General features: G+C 37.8%; 1 protein-coding gene across 10 annotated transcripts in view; it reads left to right on the plus strand.

The window, feature by feature from the left end:
- Positions 1-26,930, plus strand: part of PPP2R2A (protein phosphatase 2 regulatory subunit Balpha) — an 83,131-nt gene that overhangs the window by 25,777 nt on the left and 30,424 nt on the right. For 3 of the 10 annotated variants that reach the window (XM_070607214.1, XM_070607220.1, XM_070607222.1), the window contains exon 3: positions 10,532-10,661. The exons of 5 other annotated variants lie outside the window; for them this stretch is intronic. In XM_070607214.1, coding sequence (XP_070463315.1) covers positions 10,646-10,661 — 16 coding nt within the window. In that variant the 5' untranslated portion in view covers positions 10,532-10,645. Of the gene's footprint in view, positions 1-4,905; positions 5,125-10,531; positions 10,662-26,930 lie in introns of those variants that run through there. 2 more of the 10 variants (XM_070607228.1, XM_070607254.1) reach the window with 2 other exon arrangements.

Here is a 26,930-nt window from a genome sequence, read left to right on the forward strand (position 1 = left end):
CCCTTGGCTGAGGCGTTTCTTACATTGGTGGATGCAGAATGGTGATTTTCTTATCTTCCACCCCTTCCTCTCCTTTTTGGTATCACTGTGGACTCCTAGGTTCTTTTCTTTTTTTTTTAAAGATTTTATTTTTTTCCTTTTTCTCCCCAAAGCCCCCCGGTACATAGTTGTATATTCTTTGTTGTGGGTCCTTCTAGTTGTGGCATGTGAGATGCTGCCTCAGCGTGGTTTGATGAGCAGTGCCATGTCCGCGCCCAGGATTCGAACCAACGAAACACTGGGCCGCCTGCAGCGGAGTGCGCGAACTTAACCACTCGGCCACGGGGCCAGCCCCTCCTAGGTTCTTTTCTCATTCTGTGTGTTAACAGTCTGTTAATGCCACCCAATCTTTGCCATCATTCCTTTTGATGCTCAAATTGTCCTAAATTTGGCGGTTGAGAGACACATCAAGTCCCTCCCATGTCCCCTTTATATGTCACAGTCTTTGATCGCTCCTGCTTTTCTGACATAGGATGTTTCAGATTGTACTTTTACTGCTTCAGATCTGGAATCAATAGTTTTTTAAGAAGCCTTGGGTTCTTTTAGTAGGGAATGGTATTTAGAAACCATTTTATGTGCTAAGTGTGTTTTTTGTGACTGGAATGTCATTATTTCTAGGTCCTGTCATGGTTGTCTAGACAGAGCTAGAAAATTAGAAGGATTTTTGGGTTTTGCTTTCTTTTTAAATCATGAGTTCATATAGGACAAACCAACAGTACCTTGTTCTTCAAAAGATAAATAGCAAGGAAAAAATAGAGGGAGAACCTGTAGATTTAAAAAGATTTGAAAGACATATCAAGCAATTGTAGTTTGAAAATGTTATTGGATCTTAATTCACACAGTTGAAAAGTTTTGTTTTTTTTTTTAAAGATTTTATTTTTTACTTTTTCTCCCCAAAGCCCCCCAGTACATAGTTGTATATTCTTTGTTGTGGGTCCTTCTGGTTGTGGCATGTGGGACGCTGCCTCAGCGTGGTTTAATGAGCAGTGCCTTGTCCGCACCCAGGATTCGAACCAACGAAACACTGGGCCGCCTGCAGCGGAGCGTGCGAACTTAACCACTCGGCCACAGGGCCAGCCCCTGAAAAGTTTTTTTTGACATAAGACAATTGGAAGTTTGACCATGTACTGGATATTTGATACTAAGGAAGTGCTATTGATTTTTTTCAGGTATGATAATGGTGTTAGATTATATTAAAAATGATAGTCTTACCTTTTAGAGATACTTTCTGAAATATTTATGGGTGACATAATTTGATATCTGAGATGTGCATAAAATAATATGGGATGGCTTTATAGGTGAAACAAGATTGGCCATAAATTTGTAATTGTTGAAGCACGGTACTGAGTACACAGGAATTCCTTATACTATTCTCTTCTACCTACTTTTGTATATGACTGACATTACTCTGTGATAAAATTTCTAAAATATCACTTTATACTGATCTGCCAATTTAGGTTGACTACCACAGAATTCTTCTTTACCTCCCGCATTCTGTATTTGTATCTTTTTTTCTCCCACAGTAAGAGCCCTAGTTCCCAACTGTGTGTACCTATCTTTTGTCAGAATACAAAGATAAAAAGAACCTGGATCCTTGATGAAATAAACTAGTGAATTAACTAATCATGGATTTAATTGCCCTACCTTGGGACTTCTTATGGGAGACAACAAATAATTTTTTATTGTGATAAATTATGCGTAATATTTACCGTTTTAACCACTTTTAAGTGTACAGTTCAGTGGCATTAAGTATGTACACATTGTTGTGCAACCATCACCACCATTCATTTCCAGAACTTTTTTATCTTCCCAGATTGCAACTCCATACCAATACAGTAACTCCCCGTTACGTGCTTTTCCTGCCCCTGGCAACTCTCAATCTTCTCTCTGTCTCTGAATTTAACTACTCTGTGAAATTATACAGTATTTGTCCTTTTGTGACTGGCTCATTTCACTTAGCATAATGTCCTTTTCTTACGTCTGTTCAGGCTGCCATAACTAACTGCCATAGACTGGGTGGCCTAAACAACAATTTATTTCTCACAGTTCTGGGAAGTCCAAGATCGAGACACTGGCAGATTCTGTGTCTGCTGAGGGCCCACTTTTGCTTCACAGACGGCTTTCTTCTTGCTGTGTCCTCAAATGGCAGGAGGAGATGAGAGAGCTCTTTGGGGTTTCTTTTATAAAGGGCTCCACCCTCATGACCTAATCACCTCCCAAAGCCCCCACCTCCTAATAACATCATATTGAGGGTTAGGACTTCAATATATGAATTTTGGGGAGACACAAACATTCAGTCCATAACAGTCTTCAAAGTTCGTCCATGTTGTAGTGTGTGCCAGAATTTCCTTCCTTTTTAAGGCTGAATAATCTATTGTATGTATATACCATTTTGTTTATCCATTCACTGTCAAGGCACGTTTGGGTTGCTTCCATCTTTTGGCTGTTGTGAATAATGCTGCTGTGAACATTGGTGTTCAAATATCTGTTTGAGTCCCTGCTTTGAATTTATTTGGGTATATACCCAGAAGTGCAATTGATGGATCATAAGGTAATTCTGTTTAACTTTTTGAGGGACCAACCTACTGTTTTCCACATTGGCTGCACCATTTTACATTCCCATCAGCAATGTACAAATGTTCCAATTTCTCCACATTCTCACCAACGCAGGTTATTTTCTGTTTTTGATAATAGCCATCCTAATGGATGTGAAGTGGTAACTCGTGGTTTGGATTTGTATTTCCCTGATGATTAGCTGTGATGAGCATCTTTTCATATGTTTATTGGCCCTTTGTATATCTTTTGGGAAATATCTTTTCAAGTCCTTTGCCTGTTTTCAAGTTGGATTTTTTCTTGTGGTTGAGTTATAGTTCTTTATATATTTGGATATTAACCCCTTATCACATATATCCTTTGCATATATTTTCTCTCATTTCCTGCGTTGCCTTTTCACTCTGTTGATTTTGTCCTTTGATGTACAAAAGTTTTTAATTTTGATGTTCAATTTATCTATTTTTTTCTTTTGTTGCCTGTTTTTTCATTGTCACATTCGAGAAATCATTGTCAAATCCGATGCCATGAAGCTTTTTCCCTGTGATTTCTTCTAAGAGTTTTATAGGTTTAATTCTTATGTTTAGATCTTTGATCCATTTTGAGTTAATTTTTATAAATGGTGTAAGGTAAGGGTCCAACTTCATTCCTTTGCATGTGGATATCCAGTTTTCCCAACACCATGTGTTGAAAAGACTTTGTCAAAAAGCATTTGACCGTATGTGGAAGGGTCAGTGTGTTTTTCTGGACTCTCTAGTCCATTGGTCTGTATGTCTGTCTTTATGCCAGTACCGCACAATTTTGATTACTTAGCTTCGTAGTAAGTTTTGAAATCACGAAGTCTGAGACCTTCAACTTTGTTCTTTTTCAAGATTGTTTCAGTTATTCAGGTTCCTTGAGATTGCATATGAGTTTTAGGATGGATTTTTCTATTTCTGCAAAAAATGCTGTCAGGATATTGACAGGGATTGCACTGAATCTGTAGATCACTTACGGTAGTATTGACAACAATATTAAATCTTCCAGTCCATGAACATTGGGTGTCTTTCCCTTTATTTGTGATTTTAATTTATTTCAGCAACGTTTTGTAGTTTCCAGTGTACAACCCTTTCACCTCGTTGATTAAGTTTATTACTAAATATTCTTTCTGATGCTATGTAAAAGGAATTGCTTCCATAATTTTCTTTTCAAATTGTTCATTGCTGTTGAATAGAAATGGAATTGATTTTTGTGTGTCCATTTTGTATCCTACAACTTTGCTGAGATAACAAGTAATTTTATTCCTTAAGTGCTGAAATGTTTGAAAATCCCTTTTCTTTGACTAAGAACATATCACCTAGAAATCTGATACAGGGTTTTAACCCTCACGTGCTCTGCTTTATAAATATGTCTGTACAGGATGGCTGCTTGGGGAGATTAGATCCCGTGTAGCAGTATGTGGTGGCCTTGTGTCTGCTTAACATATTTGTGTTAATTCCCTTCTTAATTCTCTTTCCCACATATTCATCAGCAGAGGACAAAGAACCTGAATTCTGGTTATCCAGTAGATTATGCACTCTGTACCTGAGTATCAGATCAGAAAATTTGTTGACATCTGACTTAGTTTTTGTTGATTCTCTTCCTACCCTTTTTATTAGTATTCTAAGGAAATAGGATGAATAAATAATCTTCAGGGAAATAAGGGTGGCATAGAGGAGTAATATGGTATAGGAAACTTTTTTTCCATTGTTAACCAAAAATGGATATTTTGGTTTGTGAGTGAGAATACCCTTGGTATTCTGACTTAAGCTTTTTCTTTGATTAAGTACTATGTCCATTCCACAGTGCTAGGTGCCCATTACTGGGCACATAGTTGTAAGGACTATTTTGCAACCGTGTGAAATCCTGCTGAGTTCATCTCGCTGAGCAGCTGTGTCTCATTCCTTTTCAAATTGTAGATATATTGTTAAAGTGTTTCTGTGCTTACTAAGTTTTGTAATTAGTCACATCTTAAACTGAACTAAGTTTGGTGACATTGCATTTGTTAGAAATCAGTAAAATTTAGTTAAATTACCATAGTAGAAGATATCCTGGGAATTGATGATGTAGATTAAAACATCTTTGTTTTATCCAACAATAGAATTGAATTATATGGCTAAGAAAACCAACAAGCCTTTCCTGTCATATTTATCAAAACAGAGTCTTTTAAAGAATGTGTAAAGTGCTTTACTTAAATAAATAGCTGTGTTGACTTCCGGTGGAGGAGGATGATCTAATCCTGTGTGTTAAAACAAACAGACAAACACACACTGAAATGACCAACAAGCATAATGGGGAGAGTCCAGTCTCCTTGGAAACCCTGGAAGTGTGCCATAACTAAACTAAAAAGAATTTTGGCAGGAAACATTACAAATGAGAACATAGTGAGAGAAGTTCTTACTGCCTGACTCCGTGTTCATTTATGTGGTTGAGAAGCCCTCCTGGGATGTGAGTAAAGGGACCTACTTGGAGCAGCCAGAGCTAGAATTTGAGGATGGTCCACAGAACAGTTGATTGGTATGATATTTTGTACTTTGAAGCAGAGATTAAAGACTAAATGACTCAGGATGGTTCTTACCAAGGGGAGTATGACCAGTGGAGAGGAGCTGGCTAACCATGGTTGCAGGAGATAGACTAACCATGAAGCACAAAGTTGAAACTCCCTGTCCCTGACCACATATTGCTGAAGCTGTAAGCTGACCAAGGAATTGTGGCAGCCAGCCTCTAAGATAGCCCCCAATGATTCCTGCCTCCTGGTATTCATGTTCTTGTACCTGGTCCTCTCTTGAGTGTGGCTGGACCTAACCACTTGGCTTCTACAAGTATGGCAAAAGTAATGGGTTGTCACTTTCAAGGTTAGCTTACAAAAAGCCTTCGACTTCTGTGTTGGGCTGCTCTCTTTCCGTTTGCTCTGAGGAAAACCATTTTCCCTTTTGTCAGCTTCCCTATGGAACTCTTGTGGCAAGAAGCTGGTGTTTCTGGCCAACAGCCAGTGAAGGCCTCTGATGCCTGCCAGCAGCGGTGTGCGTGAGCTCGGGTTGCAGACAGGTCCTTCCACCATTCAGTTTTGAGATGACAGAGGCCCTGGCTGAGAAACTGACTGCAGCCTTTTGAGAGACCCTGAGCTAGATGCCCCCAGCTAGGCCACACAGATTCCTGATCCACACAAACTGGGAGATAATACATGTTTATTGTTTTAAGCTGCTAAATTTGGAGTAATTTGTTAGACGGCATTTGAGAGCTAATACAGGAAGTAACAATTTAACCTGCTCCGCATAAAAAGGATTTGAACTTGGTTCTAGGTGTTTTCTGATTGAACCCAACTCAGTTCCTAGTATTACATAAACATAGAACTTTTTCTTTGAAGTTGAATACAGAGAAAGAGACAGATGCAGACTCAGTATGTGCATTAGTCACTTTAAAAAAAGGTGACCAGTGTGAGCAGTTGATTTCCTATGTTAGATTTACTGCAAGAAACAATAGAAAATGTTGAAATTTAAAGAACAACTAACTTTCTCAAGGAGAAAAAAAAAAATCAGAGAGCAAGAAGGAGTTCTTAAGTGAAATTTGTGACTCTCAGCTATTGACTCTTTGAAGGCAGGGAGCAGCAGGGCTGTAGAAATGTTCCCACAATTTGGAGGAAAAAGTAAGATGAAGATTGTAGACAAAAATGTAGGAAACAAAGAATAGATCTAATGCGTAATAAAAGTTCAGAATGACAGGCTGGAGCAAACAGATAAAAGAAAGTCAGAGAAACAGTAAAAACTTTTGTGAGCCAGAGAGAACAGGTCAAAAGGGCTTATGGAATAGAGCTAACGTTTATTAAACACTTACTGTGTTCCAAGTATTTGGCGAGTTGAAACTCATTTAGAATTCTCTACAACCCCCATGTGGTAGGGCCTGTTAATATTATTCTCTTACAGATAACTAAAGTGCATACCAATCAAAATAAATGAGATCCATACCTAGGAATAGCCTAGTGTATTTTTAAATTTTAGGATATAGAAATAAATAGTACAAGTATCCAGAGAAGAAACAGATTACCTACAGAGGAAGGTGTATCAGATAGACATTGCATCTGTCTACTGTGCTAAAACTGTGCTGTCCAGTTAGTGGTAGCCAGTAGCCATGTGTGGCTAGGTTTAATTTAAATAAAGAAAATTCATTTTATGAGTTTCATAGCTCACAGTTTAAGTGCTCAATAAATAGCTACATGTGGCTAGTGGCTACCGTGTTGGACACTGCTGTGCTAAAAGATGGGGGAGTGGGATCTAGAGAACTGAGGAAAAACTGTTATAACTTAAGAATCTTAAATAGGTGGCAGGGCAACAAAATGGCATTTTTCAGAGTTGGAATGACTCAAAATGTATCACTCAAGTATTTTTCTTGTTTTTTTTTTTAAGATTTTATTTTTCCTTTTTCTCCCAAAGTCCCAGGTACATAGTTGTGTATTTTTTAGTTGTGGGTCCTTCTAGTTGTGGCATGTGGGATGTGGCCTCAGCATGGCTTGATGAAAGGTACCGTGTCCGCGCCCAGGATTTGAACTGGCGAAACCCTGGGCCACCGAAGCGGAGCGTGTGAACTTAATCCCTCAGCCACGGGGCTGGCCCCTCTAGTATTTTTCTTGAAAGCATACTACTCAGTACACCCAGCCAGGTGAGAAGTCAGCATCTGGGAAGCATGGTGAGTCAGCTTTAGGGCCTTATTTGTTTAACCCTCTGTTTCCCAGAATAACCCAAGGCATATAATAGTCAGGAAATCTTCATTGATGGCAGAATTAGAGAGGATACCCTTCATAAGCCAAATCTCAGGCTGTCAGTGCTTTCAGCCTATACAGCTCAACTCGAGTTGCTTCTCCTTCTGACAACTGTAAAATAAAGCTACAGAAAACAGCTTTTGTTTTAAGGAAGAGTAATCCACTGAAACCAGTTTTGTTGCAGTCACCCAAAAAATCTCCATGTTGTCAAATCTAAGCTGAATTCTCAGCCCTCACTTTACTTCATCTATATGCACTTTTTGACACAATTCATCACTGCCTCATTCGAGAAGCACTATCTTTGCCTGCCTTCCAGAAAAGCTCTTCCTATCTCACCAGCAGTTCCTGCATAGTCTCCTTTCTTGGCTGGTTCCTCCTCTTCAGTGCTAGGTGTAGGAGACCTTCAGGGCTCAGTTCTCGGACCAGAGCTCTTGTTTTCTTTTTTTTTTTTTTTTTAAAGATTTTTTATTTTTTCCTTTTTCTCCCCAAAGCCCCCCGGTACATAGTTGTGTATTCTTCGTTGTGGGTTCTTCTAATTGTGACATGTGGGACGCTGCCTCAGCGTGGTCTGATGAGCAGTGCCATGTCCGCACCCAGGATTCGAACTAACGAAACACTGGACCGCCTGCAGCGGAGCGCGCGAACTTAACCACTCGGCCACGGGGCCAGCCCCAGAGCTCTTGTTTTCTTTATCTGTATTCACTCACTAGGAAGTCACATTTAGTTGATGATAGCCTAATCTGTATCTCCTCTTCCATCCTTAAACTGCCTTCAAATCTGTCTTGCTGCCTATATGACATTTCTACTTGTGTGTCTGGTTGAAATCAGCACCAGAAATGTGAAAATGGAATTTCTGCCTCCTTTCTTAACCGAAACCTGCTTTCTTCTGGCCCATCTCTCCCCAGTAAATGGCACTGCCTTTCCTCCATTTGGGCTTGGTTCCAAAACGTTGGAATCATCCTTTGATACCTCTGTCCATCAACAAGTTCTGGGAGTGCTATCTTCAGAATGTGTTCTGAATTCATTCATTTCTCTATGGCTGCCACCTCAGTTTATTCCATCATTATCTCTTGCTTAGGCTACTGCAATAACTTACAAACCATTCTTCTTTCTTCCAATTTTGCATTGTATTCACACAACAGATAATCACAAAATGTAGATTGGAAACTCTCCAATGGCTGCTTACCACTTTTAGAACACATCTACAGCCCTACCATGGCCTACAAGGTTGTATGTAGTCTGGCGTCTGCTAAGTAAATGCTGCATCTCCTCTGCCACCTTATTCTGCATTAGTCTTAACCAAGTTTAGCAAACTCGTTTCTCCTTAGGCTCTCTGCTTGGAATACTTTTCTTTACAAGATTGGATGACTGATTTCCTGTTCATTTTGGTTTCTGCGGAAGTCTCTTCAGAGAGGCTTTCTCTCACCATCTAACCTGAAATAGTCTCCCACCCTCTTGTGTACTTTCTATCCTCTTATTGGTCTTTACAGTATTATAGTACTTAGCACTACCTGATAGATTTTATATTATCCATTTGTTTATAATAGGCCCCCATCACTGGACTATGTGATCCAGGAGAGCAGGGATTTTGGTCTATCTTACTTATTCTTGTATCCAGCATGACCTAGAGTGTCTGGCATGGAGTAGATGCTCAGTAAAATATCGTTGAAGTAATGGCTCTCTTAAAAATGAGCAAAACAACAAAAATGCACAAGATTTATGAAAAATAAGACCAGTTTTCAGAATTAGAGGAATAAATGTTTAGTTCTAGTAAATGGAGAAAACCTTTAATATTTCTGTTTTTCAGTGAGATTCACGAAAGCAGTTGCATCTTTGAAAATAGAATCATGTAGAAAATACTTTCAAATCATTTGAAAAGCATGATTACAATAGTTTAAAAAATATAGTGGAGACGATGAGTTGCAGTCAAATATAATTAAAAACAGGGTCAGAAAATTACCACCTTGAGCAAAATAACCTACCAGAACTGAGAGGAAAAGGATGATAAAAGGAAAAGATGAGCAAAAAGAATTTTCTGAGCTAAATTTTTTGGTAATAGTATGATATGGTAATATGATATATTCCTTTTGGTTAAGAGTTGTGATGAAATCATCTTGACATAATCTTTTGTATTATTTAGCCAATGGAGGTTCACTTTTTTTTTTGACTTGATGTTGTACCTGCTATGTAGATGCTGTTAAATAACACTTAATGTAAGGTAAATATCTATCTATTAGTGGTATTAAGTACATTCAGTCAGCATGAGAACCTAGACATTATTCTTGATTTCATCTTTAGCTCTCCACACGTTATCAATTATCAAGCATTGTTTTATGTACTTCATAAATGTATTTTAAAACCTGTACACTTCTGTCATCTCATGTGCCTCTATACTTTAGTTTCTTCATCTATTAAATGGCTATATTAATACAACCAACTTTTTAGGTTTTATGAGGATTAAATACCTAACGTACTATATGTGCATTTTAAATGCTATCTCCTTATGATAATATTTTTACTGTACTACACTGGCTCAGATCACTATCATTGCTTACGGGGATTTCTGAAGTAACTCCAAACTGCCCGGTGTGCTCCTTTTTGCCATTGGAATAAAAGTCTATAAAATTTTCTGTAACATGCCTTAAAGATCTCTAGCTTCTCTGAATATTCTGTACCTTTGTACCCAGTTTGTCAGTGAGCTGGAGAAATCTGTCAGAAAACAACTGAGTTGGGTTTGACTCCACTAAGACAAATGGACAATGAAGTGCTTTCTGGTTCTTATAGCATGGCTGTAATACTCTTAGTGTGTAAAGATTTTATGTAGAAATTAATAATCATATACCCATTCTGGTTATAAAAATAGGCATGCATGTAAAGATGTAGGAGTTTTGTGCAATACTATTCGTGTAATCTCCTTGAGAAACTTATTTGCGTTTTATTTTGATAAGGCAACTTAATGAGGTGATTTGCTCTGTGGAACCAATTATAAGCCAGTTAAAAGTTGGTGAACATCTAATGAAGATGGTAACTTCAGGTTTAGAATGGTCACTTTGGAGCTCTTCTTTCTAACATTATATATAACGTTAATACACCAAGACTTGTTTGTTAAGACAACACCTGTAGACTAAATGTATTAGCAAATGTTTATCTTTCTGTTCTTTATTGCAGGAGGGTATGGTTCCATTCCATTTTATCCAAACATGATATCAGATTATCCAGGAACAAGTTAAAAAGAAGGGAGGCTGGTTCCAGAACACATCTCTGGAAATTACCCTGGCTCTCATGGCAACATTACAATGTAGGTTCTGTATGAGCATCAATAGCCGGTGGTCTTTGTTGAGCTTATCGCATAACATGTTCCTGTTCACTGAGTCAGAGGTTGAGGAGAGGTTATTATAACGGCTGTTAGCACTTACTCTGTTGTTGGAACTCATGGTGTAATTGAAGTGATATTTTGGCCAAGAGACAAAGGAATACAATATCCTGTCCTTGACCAGTGGTGCTTCACCCTGAGGCCTCTTGAGCGTATATACAAAGGAGCAGCTTTACTAGTTTGGGCTTTAGTCTCAGGCTACAGGGAGCTATGCAGGACCACTTGGAGAATTTATTTGCCTAGGTTAGGTTGACCTGAAGATCCTAGAAACAAATAAGTGCTTAAATGCTTGTTTTTTGTGCAACAAGCCCAAACCCCAGCCAACATCTTCTGCTTACCAATGTACCTATCATGTGCCTCATTCAAAGCTCATTTGTTTGCATTTATTGCTTGTTTAGCCATCAAAGCAAATCTATGAGGTAGGTAATTAAAGATGAGGAAACTGAGTCTTTTAAAGGCTAAGTTGCTTCCTCAGGGTCCTATAGACAGGTGAAGTGGGGATTTGACAGTGGGGAAATGATCAGTCTGACTTCTGGTCGCTTCCTGCACAAATTCCCTATAGATGTGGCCCCAAGAATGTGTTATAGGTGTGCTGAGATAATGATCCCTCCAGTCCTTGGGGGTGGGTGCCTGAGTGGGAGCTTGGCTGACTAGAGTTCCTGGGCAGATACAAGCAACTTCATCTTACCTTTATACTAGTGTGCAATACAAGTACGTTCTGTGTATGCCCTGGCATGAAGAACGTGGAGGTGCACTGCCTACCATGCAGATGGTAACAAGAGTCAGCAAGAGGGAGCATCTGCCCCCAGTTCTTACAGCCATCCTCCCTTCAGCCTCTCAGGCTACAGTAATATGCCCTAGTCAGTGCCAAGTGGGAAAGAGAACGTTTGAGGGGAGTCCTAGGAGTCTGGAAGGGAGAGAGGAAGAAATGGTTGGGGCTTACTGCCTCAGGAGCAGATGAGCAGGTCAAGCCTTATTCACTTCTCAGAAGCAAGAAATTCCTAAAAGGATGGTGCACATTTTACTTACTTAGGCCACAATAAAATCTTAAATCTTGAAGATACCACGTTTGTGGGAGGAGTGTCCTGACCTTTCGGAAAAAGTAACAAGAACTTTGAGCTCCCTCTAGAGGTCAACGGTGATAAAAGAGCATCATAGTGGTCTGTGGGGAAGTAACTATATCTAAAGCTAGCCGCCTCCTTTAGCGAGAAAGTAGCATGTTATAGATGCATCATCCAGTAAAATATTTTCTTATATTGAAGAGTAATTTAGTTACCTTTGAGAAGAAGTTTGGGTTAATTGTATTCTGTTTATCTATGTGGGGCCAATCCTAAAGTTCAGTGTTTGCCTTAGAGGGTATAGTGAACTAATAAAGGAGAAAAGATCATGAAAATGGATCATGTGTCCAAACAAAATAGCATTCTTCCTAATAGGAGTTCTAAGTGTTGAAACAAACCAGATCAAAATGAGAAGTAATTTCTATGTTATGTCCCAGAATGTTTTGACAGCAGGCCCTTGACTTTAACAGAGGTGAAGATGATCAGTATACCTGCTGTGTTCTCACCCCCACCTCTCTACCATCTGAAAAGAAAAGAGCAGTGAGTACTAGCAGATTAATACAAAATCCATGTTGCACACGTATGTTAACACTTCTAAGAAAGCTAACACATAGAATTTCTTAACTTTTAGAGCCTCAGCTGACCAAAAGAGAAATCCATTCCAGGATAGAAATCTTAGACATGGTCAGATACTCCAAGGATGAAAGTTAGTTGTGGTGCTAACCTTTAATCTAGGTAGTCCTTTTGTTTTCAGTGTATTTCTGTTTTCTTCAGAAATCACTAAGAGAGTTCAGTGCTTAAAACTTAGTATGGGGGCCAGCCCTGTGGCTGAGTGGTTGAGTTCGTGCTCTCCGCTTCAGCGGCCCAGGGTTTCACCATTTTGGATGCTGGGTGCAGACATGGCACCGCTCATCAGGCCATGCTGAGGCAGTGTCCCACATAGCACCACCACAGGCACTCACAACTAGAATCTACAACTATGTACTGGGGGGCTTTGGGGAGAAGAATAAAAAAAAAAAAAGATTGGCAACAGATGTTAGCTCAGGCGCCAATCTTTAAAAAAAAAACCTTGGTCTGTAACCATATAATGAAAAAACTAGAAGTCATGTTTAATTTGTGGTAATATTAAGAATGTATGAAAGTTACACGTTTTTAAAAAAGTTCCAAAAGTGCTCAAGAACAGAAGGATAGGAGCATGTCAGAGAGACCCAGGAGCCAACCTGAAAGAGCTCTCAGTGGCCAAATCTGGAAAAATTTGAGCAACCTACAATGCATTACATAGTATTAGATTATAACCCAGAGTATAAACTAAATATCTGTAAGTTCATACTGATAAGTGATTGGTTAAATAAATAAATGGGGGAGAAGAGACAATTTTCCCCTATGGAAGAATTCCAAATAATTTATGAAGGTACTCCCCTACCAGGGGATGGAGCTTAACACCCCTCATCCCTTGAACATGGACCACTCTCAGTGACTTCCTTCCAGAGTACCTTATATAAATGGGGGCGACTTCATAGTGGAGAAATGTGGCAAAATAGTGACTTGACCCAGATAATCTAGGTTGTCATCAATAGGTCATATTGATAGGATGTACCTTTGTATGATATGATAAGAATGACATTTCACTTCTGTGATTTTCTTGCCAGTAACCCATAATTGCAGTGTGGCCATGAGAAAAACAGCTGACAGTCTCAAATTGAGGGACATAACTGCAAAGTACCTGACCAGTATTCTTCAAAACTGAGAAGGTCATAAAAAATAAGAAAAGTGAGAAACTGTCACAGAACAGAGGAGACTAAAAAGACTAAAGAGACGTGATGATTAAATGTCTGTGTATCCTGGAACTGAAGAAGGACACTAGGGAAAAACTAGTGAAATCTGAATAAAGTGTGGAGTTTAGTTAATATTCCAGTGTTAGTTCCTTAGTTGTGACAAACAAACCATAGTAACACAAGATGTAAAGGATAGGAAAACTAGCTGAGAGTATACGGGAACTGTGAAGGATCTTTGCAACTCTTCTGTAAGTCTAAAATTATGCTAAAATAAATTTATGGAAAACAAAAAGATTCAGCTCAATTAATTCTTCTGCTATGTAGCTTTTGTTCATTAATGTTTGAAAAATGTTTTCTGTTACCTGTATATGCATTATCACTTGCACTTAAGTAGTTTCTGACTTTTATGTATAAAAGTGAGGAAGATTCCATCTTATAAAAGTATAGTGAATATTGATGACATGAGAATCTCCTGTGCAGTGCTTTACTGCTGGACTGGCAGTATGAGTTGAGTGGGGCAGAGAGTGTCATATTTCATTGTTTCACTTCCATTCTGATTTCACCACTGATTGTCTTATAACTTACTGAAAGTAACTTTAATTAAATCACTGTTGTTGTTGACTTCTAGATTAAAAAGAAAGAAATCTGGGATTCGTTTTTGTCAGAGTGAGATCTCTAGCAGAGATCCACGATCATGGGTAGAGAATGCAACTTTTGCAGATGTTTTGTCCTTTCAGGTCTTTCATTTTCCATATTAGAAGTTTTTTAATAAAAGCATGATATTTTTCTCCAGCCATTATTCTGTTTTCTTCCTCTCACAGATGTGTTGAGTTTGTGTCTGAGTATATCTTGTGTATGCTCTGTGAAAGACTCATCCTCTGAAGAGAGAGATCATCTATCCATGTTTTTTTGCAAATGAGAAACTTGAAGTTCATAAAGATTAATTGACTTACTCGTGGTCAAATTATTACTTAATAACAGAGCTGAGGCTTCATCCCTGGGTGTCTTGTTGCTCTTGCTCAATGGTTAATGAAGAGCCAAGGCTTGTAAGGAACGACTTGCAAAGGGGGAGGATTTCAGGAAAAATGAGAGCAAAATGTGAAAGGATATTGGCAGAAGAAGAACATTTGATGTTTCTCTTATATTCTCTAACACTAGATAATTTGAAGACATTAGTGAGCACCTTTATACATTTAAAAAATTTGGGGGGATTATTTCAGTAGGATGACTTCTGGAACTGACATAAAGTTCCAAGAGAATGAATGCTTTGTGACTTTCGATATAAATTATGAAATAGTTTTCCAGAGTAATAATATATACTTCTATCTACAATAAAGGCAAATAGTAGTCTTTTGAACAATTTGTATTTTCTTCTAGTTTAAGACATAGAAAATAGTATCTTATTTAAAAATTTATTTAACGGATTTGACTAGATATTTGCTTATGTTTTACCAGTATTCATTCCTCTTCTGTGAATCATCTTCCTATGTTGTATAAATTGTTTTTAGAAAAACAAGTATATTTTATTTAGTTATTGTGTAAAAATCGTGTTTTTTGTTTATTATTTCTATACCTATTTTATTTCTATAGCTGTATCCTTCTGCGATATTTCTCCCTCTCCAGAGAGCTGTGAATTTAGTTCTTTTTTCTTCTTATGGGCCACATACATAAGAGCTAAAGGAATGGAGAGAGGAGATATTTCAGGCAAGGTAGACAATACAGCCAAGCTAAAGAAGGAGGCGTGAGGATGGGCATAAGTGTGTATGTTGGAAGTGTAAAACATTAACCCTGGGTCCAGCCCCATGGCCAAGTGGTTAAGTTCACACGGTCTGCTTCTGTGGCCCAGGATTTCACCAGTTCAGATCCTGGTCACAGACCTAGTACCACTCCTCAGGCCATGCTGAGGCAGTGTCCCACATAGCAGAACTAGAAGGACCTACAACTAGAATATACAAGTATATCCTGGGGGGCTTTGGGGAGAAGAAGAAAATAATAATAAAGTAACACTTCATTAAAAATAAAAGACAAAACATTAGCCCTACTAGAGAATTTGTTGGAAGCTATGGTACTAGAAAGTAAAATGATATGTTTAAGGGAGGTCTTTATATTATGGAGGAGATGAGTGCCAGGCAGTACTTCAAAAACCTTGTGGTAATTCTTAGAGGACCTTTAAAGGTTTTAGAGCAGGAAACCATTTTGTAACCAGTAAGTAAAACATCAGATTAGGATTCTGGAATGTCTGGGATGAGATTCTAGTATTTGGATTTTGTTGTAGTCTTATGATGTAATTTACATATAGTGAAATTCATCCTTTTTAGCATATGGTTCTTCAGTTTTGATAGAAACATACAGTCATATAGTTACTACCACAGTCAAAATAAAAGTAGTTCCATTATTCCAAAAAGTCCCATGTCATTTGTAGTCACCCTGTCATCCATCGCTAGTCCCTAGCAACCACTGATCTGTTTATGTCCCTCTGTTTTGCCTTTTCCAGAATGTTGGATAAATGGAATCATATAGCATGGAGCCTTTTGAATCTGGCTTCTTTCACTTAGCCTAATGCATCTTGATTTTTATGCATGTCATTGCTTGTATGAGTAATTTGTTCCTTTTTATTGCTGAGTGATACTTCATTTTATGGGTATATGCCACATTTTGTTTATTCATTCTCCAGTTGAGGATAATTTGATGTCCAGTTTTTGGTAATTACGAATAAAGCTGCTATGAATATTTGCATCCCAGATTTTTGTGTGAATATGTTTTCGTTTGACTTGGATAAAACTCTAGGAATGAGATTGCTGGGTCACATGGTAAAAATGTTTGTTTTAACTGTATGAGAAACTTCTATTTTTTTTCCCCCAAAGTGTGTGTGCCATGTTGTATTCCTACCAACTGTATGTAAGAGTTCCAGTTGCTCACCAGCACTAGGTATTGTCAGTTTTTAAAAAAAATTTTAGTCATTCAAATGGTGTGTAGTGGTATCTCATTACTTTATCTTGTAGAGGTTCATCTCTTGTCACTTTCCATGTTACTGTTAGGCTAATGGCTGTCACATTTGTTAACCTGGTCTCCCTGTCTAAGCTCTGGTAACTAATTGCATAATGCTGTGTTTTATTTATGTTACACAGATAGGCAGATAGGCTCAAACACACTTTGTACCTTTTTTTTTTTTAGCTCAGTGATATAATGTAGACAGCATTCTTTCTCAGTACAAATAGATCTGTTATTTTTTGTGCAGAGCATGTGAAATACACATGGATAAACTTCAGAAGGATATATACAAAAGTAACTATAGTGGTTCTCTCAGAAGTGGAGTTAACAGTAATGATTATCTTGTTTTACAGAGTGGTTTATTTGTGTGATTAAAAAAAGAGTAAAGTTAATTATATTTCCATTGAAGTGATTTTACAGAAATCGTATCATATATAAATAAATACATCTATATATTTTGCAATTTGCATGAGTTTCTAAAAGACTGTTCAGTTCAGTTATTACTTGTGGTTCTCTCTTGGTGGTGGGATTTCAGCTTTTTATTTTTTCAGTTTTCTTTTATAGTGATCATTGTCATCACTTTTTACAAAAACAATACCACCTTAAATATTTATATACTTAGGTTCCTCTAAATCTTTTTAAAGTATTTTTATTGCAACACTAATTTTTGTTTTTGCCCTTAGAATTTTAAAATTACCAAGTGGTTGATTAGAAACAGTGGTTGTTAATATTTAGCTAATTTTATTGTGGTTAGAGAATGTAGTCTTTAAGTTAATAATTAGAATTCTTTAAAGGACTCTGCGGCTCAGAGTATGAGTGTTTTTTGAATTGCATAGCTCTTTAGAAGAATGTGTATTTTCTGTATCAGTATAGAGTTTTCCCTGTGTGTTTATCAATTATATTTTTCAAGCGACTATAATAGCCTCCTACCTCCTCCCTACCCCCACCAATCCCCCCTTGTCTACTTTTTTTTTTTTAAGTCTGGTCGGGCATAGGGAAGGATATGTCAGTCTTCTACTATAATTATGCTTTTTGTCAATCCCTTTATTCCTAATAACCCCGAAATGTATAAAGTAAAAACCTTCTTTGGGCGTAAAGATTTATGACTATTGCATCTTCACCATGTCTTTCATCCGTGTGTACATATTACAGACTTTTGACCTGTTCAGTTCTTTTTTACTTAATTTTACCAGTGATTGTAGGCATTATTGGCATTTACTAGGCATGAGCCAAGTGTGCCAGCTGTTTGGCAGTTTGTAGGACAATCTTGAACAAGAAAAAATTGTTCCATGGTCTGCATGACTTAAAATATTCTACCAAGTGTTCACGGTGCCGAAAAAAGCTTCCTTATTTTCTGAGCCTAAAACCCAGCTCTGCTTTATTTTATTAAGTATTTTTTTGCATGGGTTTAATGTATATACTAAAGTTTACTGTGTAAATCAAGAGAAGATTATGCTTTGAAATATTGTAATTTTATGAAGAATTTTTCAGGATTTTGCAAAGTCACATCACCAGTGCAAGGCTATTCGTGATTTTTGATTTGCCACTGCTATATACCTGTAGAAGTGACATTTATAACTGATGTCTTGGTTTGATTATTCTACGTACAGTGTCACCGTGCTTAAGCATTTAAATGCTGGTCATATGTTCAAATATTCCCCCCTTTTTCCTGTGACTGCAATGATACATATGTTAGAACACTTGATGTTATCCTACAAGTTAGATCTTTGTGCTTTTTTTGCTCTTTGCTTCATTTTATTTTGATTGTATTGCTAGGCCTTCCAATTCTTGCTCTTTTCTACTGTGGTTATCTAATCTGTTAGTCCATCCAGTGTATCTTTCATTTCAGATAGTGTATTTTTCATTCTTAGATGTTTCTTTTTTGTCCTTTGTGTTCCATTTCTCATCCTGTTCATGATTTGTTCTATATGAGCATATGGAGCATATTTACAACAGCTATTTTAAGGTCTTTGTCTGCTAAGACCTTAATTCCATCATTTTTGTCACTTCTGGTTCTGTTTCTTTTGGTTTATTTTTCTTCTGGTTATGGGTCATATTTTCCTGCTTTACGTTCTTGGTGATTTTAAATTGGATGCCAGACGTGTGAATTTACATTGTTGAGTGTTGGATTTTTTCTGGTACAGTTAAGTTACTTGAGATCAATTTGGTCAAAGTTTGCTTTTGAGCTTTGTTAGGACAAATTAGTCATTAGTGCTGATACAGTCCCACTACTAAGGGTATACTCTTCTGAGGACTCTACCCGATGCCTCATTAATTATGCAGTTTCTCTGCTGTGGCTGGTGGGAGCCCTTAATATTCTGAGCCCTCCTGAGCTTTCTGCTGGTTCTTTCCTAGGCCTTGTGGAGTGTCACACCACATATTCTCAGATCAGGATTTAACTAGAGATTGTAAATGATCCCACTGTAGAACTCTTGAGCTTTCTCTCTGTAGTCTGCCCATAAATTCTAGCTATTTTGGTTCTCCCTAACCCTCCAGTTTCTGACTCCACAACTCAGTGAAATTGCTGATCTCTGGCTTCTTCCTGGCTCGCTGACCTGTCCAGGAAGCTGGGGCAACTATAGGGCTCACTTTGTTTCCGTTCTCTAAGGGTTCACAGTCCTGCACTCCATGTTGCCCAGCTGTCTGAAAACAGTTGTTTCATGTATTTTGTTCCGTTTTCTAGTTGGTCACAGCAAGAGGATGAATCCAGATTGTCTTACTCCCTCAAGGCCAGAGACAGAAAACTGATGACAGGTTTTTAATTTTGAGTTTTGTCTTTCACTTCACCCTTTTCAAAGCGGAAGTGCTAAGTTACTGTACATTTTTATTAGGTACTTTTTTTGAATACTTTTGTTTATGCGGTTAGTTGTAGCATTCTTTGTTAGTCTTTGTTTTTACTGAAATGTAACAAAAACGGGAAGAGACTGATTACCTGGTAGAGTTTTGTGGGAAATCAAATATTGTTTGTCAAAAGATAAGATTCAGTACAGCCAACTTGATAAGTTCATTTTCTTCCAGGTATGGAAGTTTCCTTTCGTATCTAGAATACCACACTGGCAGTTCCTCTTGGAGCAAATCTTTGCAGACACTTGCTCTTTTCACCAGGGCAGTCCCTTTTGAAATAGTGTTCAGAATCCAGAATTTTAAGAAACAGTGGTTATAAAGTTTTTGTGAACCTCCTGATTATCTTAAGATTTATGCTGTCTTGTGTCGCATAAGGCACTTTTTAGAGTTACTTATTTGCTGCTGCAATGTTTATAGTATTTTATGAGTTTCAGCCTTTTAAATGTTCTTCTGTGTTATTTATCTTTAAAGCCTAATCATATTGAGAAAAATAACAGAATCAGGTTTGTCAGCCTCCACTGGATGCTTTGTTAACTCTTTCCAGTGGGACTTTTGGGAATCTGTAATCCAGATGGTTAGAAATATGTAAGCAGTTCTTCCTGGTTGAGCTCCCTCCACCCCGCCTTTATTTTTGTCTAAAAAAAGAGGGAACATCTTTATATATTTACTCAGTCCTCATGGCCTAGAATTTATTTTGTATTGTTTATTTTGCCTTATGATATTCCTTCTTAGGTTCTCTTAAACATTCACTAAATCCTTCCTTGGTTAACTGTTGTGATTACATTCCACTTTTTTTAGGGCGGGGGGGATGATTAGCCCTGAGCTAACATCTGCCACCAATCCTCTTCTTTTTGCTGAGGAAGACTGGCCCTGAGCTAACATCTGTGCCCATCTTCCTCTGCTATATATGTGGGTCGCCTGCCACAGCATGGCTTGACAAACGGTGTGTAGGTCTGCACCTGGGATCCAAACTGGTGAACCCCAGACCACCGAAGCGGAACATGCAAAGTTAACTGCCACACCACTGGGCCTGCCCACATTCCACTTTCTTATAAGCCCCTTTAGGGAGTAGAATTTAGAATGTGGATCACCCAGTGCCTTAAATGTAGTAGGTGCTGAAAGACAGACAGTAATTATAATGTGACCATTAGTAAATAGTATGAAGTCAATGTAGTTTGACTCTGTTTTATTGAATACAGGCATTTTAGCAATGAAAAAGAGGCAGTTAACTGAATATTCTGCATTAGTCCTTTATTCATTATCCTTTGATTTACAGACTTTTGTGCTGTCACCTTACTCATATGATTGTTCACACCTGCTAAATTTGAATCATGGCTCTGACAGTTGATGCAGGTGTGATAGACAAGTTGCTTAATCTCTCAGTGCTTCCTTATACTCTTCTGTGAATTGAAAATGATATCTGTATCATAGTGATGTTATAAGGATTAAATGAGAATATATGTGAATGCTTACTTAGCACAGTACTTGGCACATTATGGTTGTACATATCTGTGTAAAGTGTGTGCTTTGACATTAGTTTGTTGTGTCTTTGTATTCACATAAACCATATTTATTATTTAATGTTAGTACAGATTGTGTTAATAGGGGTTGACAAACGTTATCTGTAAAGGGACAGAGTAAATATTTTCAGTCTTTGCCAACTATTCGACCTTGCTGTTGTTGAGTGAAAGCAGCCAAAAGACGATATACAAACAAATGGGCATGACTGGGTTCCAATAAAACATTATTTACAAAAACAGCGGGTAGGCCGTAGTTTTCCAACCTGTGTACTAGAATTTACTTTTATATTTCCTAATTACTGGATGTTTGATGTCTGTTCAGCTTTTTTTGTTATACAGTAGTCATGGGGGATGCGTTCCAAGGCCCCCAGTGGGTGCGTGAAACTGCAGATAGTCCTGAGCCCTACTGCTATATTTTTTTTATGCACACATACCTATGATAAAGTTTAATTTATAAATGAGGCACAGTAAGAGATTAACAATAGCTAAAAATAGAATAATTATAACAATATCCTGTAATAAAAGTTACTGTAGATCTTAGCAACCTCAGCATATGATTTTTTTCTTTCCTTATTCAGTCGAGAACTTTGGCTTCTCTTTGGGCATCCGAATTGCCAGCATCACTTCTCTTGTGCTTTGGGGCCATTATTAAGTAAAATAAGGGTTACTTGAACACAAGCACTGTGATACCGTGACAGTCCAACTGATAACCAGATGGCTACTAAGTGACTAAGGGGCAGGTAACATATACAGTGTGGATATGCTGGACAAAGGTATGAATTACGTCCCCAGTGGAACGGAGCAGGATGGAGCAAGATTTCTTCATGCTACTCAGAACAATGTGCAATTTAAAACTTATGAACTGTTTATTTCTGGAACTTTCTATTTAATATTTTCACATGGTGATTGACCTTGGGTATCTGAAATCATGGAAATCAAAACCACAGATATGGGAAGACTACTGGATAGATAATATACCTATAACCATGTTGGTGCTAATTTTAATTGGTTTCTTTCAGATTATTTATTTGAGCCATAGTCCTCAAATAGAATTTTAAAATCAGTGAATAACCCCATAAAGTGCCTCACAACATAAGGGTTGAAGTATTTAGAGAATGTCAGTGCTAATAATAATTTGGTCGTTTAATATATAGGAATTATTGTTAATTACTGCTATTTATATATACTATATATTAAATTCTCTCATTTGATTTTTATGCTGAGAGTGTTTTTTTTGAACCTTTCGCTGATTGTGTCCTATTCTGTTGATTATAGCACATAAGAAATAGAGAAAGTAGGTAGGTAGCAAGAAGGAACCGTGTGGTGTGCCTTGTGAAGTAGAAATAGACCAGTAATACTGCCCTTGTCATTCCTGCCACCACTACCAACTACCACTCCATCCCCAAAAGAAAGCGGTTATTTCAGTTTCTTAGGCTGAAACCCAGCTGCTGATAGTTTAGAAAGAAGGGGTTGGAAGAAATGAGTTCCATTTTATATAACACATCATAAATTCCTTGGTGTTAATAGTATATAGATTTTAACAACAAAGGTCAAAAACATTGTGTTAAATTTTCTTTAAAAAATTTGTGCCTTTTAAATATTGCATTTGTCTTGCACAATTTGAAGTCAGCGTGTACCAAAAATTGCTGTGTCTTGGCTTATTGCACAGTAAGGCAGTTGACTAATGTTCTGAAAAGGAGTAATTCCTTTTTATTAACTGTATTAGAATGTTCTTTTGTAAGATTAACAGATTTTTTTATTGTGAAATAACATTTTTGTTGGTCATAGGAAAGATTCTTATTTTTCTTTTTAAAAGAGGAAGTTTTTTGTTCTTCGATTTTTGTTGTTGGTTATTGTTGGTGTATGAGAACATGACCTAGTTGATTTGTCATACTGAACCATACCTCGAGTTCAGTGTGATGGCTCTAACAGTGAGATTAATGTCTTTGCTTTTTTAAAAACTATAATCTCAAGAGTAAAGTATTCTCAAGTATTCGTAGCTTTCATTAATGGTTTATTGTAAAACTAGCATCCAGGAATCTAAATTTTCATGAAATGTATTTACATTTTCAGCCTGCTCCTCCTTGGAGCAACAATCTGTGTGTGTGTGTGTTTGATAGTTGTTTTATTGTACCCGGAGTATGTTTAAAGGTTCATAATTTTCTTAGTTGCAGCGTTTTTGGCTTTGCAATAAAAGTCTATGTCCACTCTGTAATGTTTTAGACCTAGGCTGTCCAGTATGGTAGCCACTAACCACATATGGCTAAAATTAAAAATTCAGGAGCCACTTGTGGCTAGTGATTACTGTATTGGACAGTCCAGATATTGGACACTTCCATTGTAACAAAGTTCTATTGAATAGTGCTATTAATAGATTTTCTGCCATCATCCACTCTAATTTTTGTTAGTGGTATAGGCATCAGAACATTAGAAGATTATTTTCTAGGAATAGATTTATTGTTATTTTCAAAAGCACAGATACCAGTATTTGACCACCCTGTGGTATGGCATGATCTGGTAGCACCATTTTTAGAGCCATGCTTCCTTACCTGTTGCACATCATGACACAACTAGGAAATAGTAATGTTTGTGTGGCACACTGAGGTAAACAAGATTGTTTACAACTGGAGATTACAGATTTGCGTCTGCAGTATCCAGGCACCCATAACCTGCTCTTGGCACACTAACATGCAGTGGCACATGTGGTTCAAAGCTCAATTTTATAGTGTTGTCTATAATTGATTCCTCTATGTTTGTCTTGATCTAGAAGCGGAATTTGATTTCATTCTCCCTTTATTCATCCTTTTTATGTGTCATATTCCCAGTGAGACCTTGCGAGATCTTGGCATTTTACAACTCAGAAAAACTTTAAAAGCATTCATAAACTTGGACATTAAATAGGTACAAATGTATACAGTGGCTCTCACACTTATACAGATGGCCAAGCATCCAGAAATCGCAGTGTTTCTTTTTTCTTTTTTTGGGGGGGGGTGCAGAGACAGGAACACTGTGACATCATACAAACCAGGAAAATAATTTACCTTCTGAAATATGGATATATTAAATACATGCAGCATAAAAATTTCAGGAAGGCAGGCTGGCCTGGTGGCGTAGTGGTTAAGTTTGCATGCTCCACTTTGGCAGCCCGGGGTTCGCTGGTTTGGATCCTGGGCACAGACCTATGCACTGCTCATCATTCCACACTGTGATGGCGTCCCACACAGAAAATAGAGGAAGGTTGCCACAGATGTTAGCTCGGTGACAATCTTCCTCAAGCAAAGAGAGGAAGACTGGCAACAGGTGTTAGCTCAGGACCAATCTTTCTCACCAAAAAACCCTCAAATCCCAGGAAGACGGCTACAAGTCAGTCCACCCACCCTTTCTCCAAATAAAATTTCTTTACACTGTTCAATTAAGCAGTGGCTTCGTTGGCTATTTCTAAAATTTTCTCTTTTTTCATTGGCTTTTGGCAAGGTAAATACAGTTGGCTGTCTGCATCTGCAGATTCAACCAACCGCAGATCGTGTGCTATGTTTACTATCTGAGGTTAATTGAATCCAAGATGGAAAAATCACGGATACAGAGGGCCCACTAAAGGACTTGAGCATTCACAGATTTTGGCATCTGCCAGGGGTCCTGAAACCGGTCTCCTGCAGATACCAAGGGATGACTGTACTAACAAACACCAGTGTCTGAAGAATATCTGTAAATTGAGAAAATTGTATGCCTTTCACCCAATCTTGTTCTCCCTCAAAGATTTAAAGTAGCTTGACTTTTTATGGTGTAAATGTTCGATTCTTGTTTTGTCGTAACATTGAGCATCTCTTGATATTTAGGCCAGTTGTCTCTAGGATTCCTCAGCCTGTCTCCGTTGTGCTAAGTTTTGTACCCTTGCTACAAAGCTGGTTCAGTACTAAACACACATCATCACTATCTGGAAGTCTCCTTGTAAAATAACCATTCCTGGGATGAGAAGTGACACGTTGTAAAAGCAGGTGTATTATTCCTGTTGCATCTTGCAATAAGTTATTGGTCTTTTTCATTCTGTTCCCTCTCCCTCCCCGTCCTTTTCTCCATCCCCGTCCCGCTCTTTTGACCCGCCACGAGCACACAGACACATATACACACGCTTCTTTCTTCCTCTCCCATCACATATTGAGTGAACACGTTATAACTAGCTATGTGAGTCAGTACTTTGGGGGGGGTATTGTGCCTGCTACTTTGTTACTTGATTCTTGTTCAGTCTTCTAAGAATAAGTGTGAAATCCCCACCACCACTACCCCCTTCCCAGATCTCCTCAATCCTTTATTATAATGATCTCCTTACTGATGTAATCATCTCTAGATTTTCTCCTTTCCAGCTCACCTAAGGAAGATGAAGATTTCTCCCCCACTAGAAATTGAGCCCATCTTGCAGCACACCTTTTCCCCCGGCTTTTCACTACTGCTCAGCAGAGGCTAGTCAGCTAGTCATACTGTGAACGTTGACATATCGCCTTAGTAAGTTTCAGCCATAGCAGTTCCTCTTCCTAACAAGGAGTCGTAATGACTTTAATTTAGATGAATGCAGTAATTTGGACCTGGAGAACAGATGCAAGAATTTAAATACTGAGCCAACTCTCCCTGTTATTCCATTGAGTGAACAGGAGAATAAATCTGGTGTTGGTGTCAGCTGTGAGCATTTCACCAAGCCAAGAGCATATTCTAGAATTCAAAGATAAGTGTTTTTGGTGTAGCATGACTTTATATTTAAATAAACTAGTTCATTTGATGAGTTAGCCACAGGAACCACAAATTATTAATGCTGTGGGGAAATTGGCTGAGTTGGACTTAGAAGAGAAAGAATTTGCATCTCCAAAGTGATACCTGTCCGAGGGGTTTGAATTTAAAGATAATTTTTACTGTGTATGATTTTCACCTTATTGCCTAATTTTAGAACCTAACTTTTGAATAAGATGTGACTCCGTATGCTCTGATATAGTTAGCTGCTACTTATTTTCTCCCTCCAGCTGTACTCTACTGTGCTTTAAGTGCAGGAACTATCTCTATTTTTAATTCTTTATTATATTCACCACAGAAGTACAGTACAGAGCACCTAATAGAATGGCTTTTAAAAGCACTTATTCATGTTTGGCTTTACAGAGTAATCCAGTATATTCAGCTTTATGCCTTTGTGTTACATATGCATGCAGTGTAAACAATAAATTTCTTTCCTGTTGATATCACTGACCTTGGTGGGCTGTCTGGGTTAAGGTGTTTAACCTGGAGGTGGGGTGCCGTTCATACCCTCTGAATTGTATGCAGATTTTTGTGTGCACTTAAATATAAATATGTGCCGTTTCTTGGGAGAGCGTGTTTAACTTTCAGAGGGTTCCACAAAGGTGAAGTCCTTGGACCTAGACAATGGAGGAAGCAAAGAAAGCTTTCCAAAATCAAGCTGGACTTGGAAAAATCACTAAAAAGAAAATAAGATCCAGTGTTGGACAGATTATTGTTAAGATACGTTGGTCAGTAAATTTTTTAGTTTAAGGTATATAGTCTTCTTTATTATATAAAGTCACATTCTTAAATTCTTACAGTGAGCTAATGTAGACCAGAAAATGACCCTTATCTTCTGTAAAAAAAAAAAGTTATTTATTTAAAATGTATGTAATGGGGTCTTTTCTAATTTGGCATACTATGTTTATAGTGAAGAACTTGTTCATAACAATGGTGAATTGTACAGTGTAATTGCTTCATCTTAATGCCCAATTCTGTAACTTAGGTTTTTTTCTTAGGAAAATGGCTCTGGTGTCAAAAAGCAAGGAAAAAACCCCCGATAACTTTATTTGAACTTGACTGTGAAGTTAGCACCGACTTTGAGTGTAACATGACTGATTCTAGTAGTCCCTGCAGTGTTTGGGAGCCACAAGAAGAGCTGTGCATATTGAAGGTGCATAGCACAAAACGTTTCTGGTATAAATGTGTTCTATTTGCAAATTTTTGTTTGACTTCATGAATTTGAAT

The sequence above is a fragment of the Equus przewalskii genome, chromosome 2 (assembly GCF_037783145.1).
Source record: "Equus przewalskii isolate Varuska chromosome 2, EquPr2, whole genome shotgun sequence".
Lineage (NCBI taxonomy): Eukaryota > Metazoa > Chordata > Mammalia > Perissodactyla > Equidae > Equus > Equus przewalskii.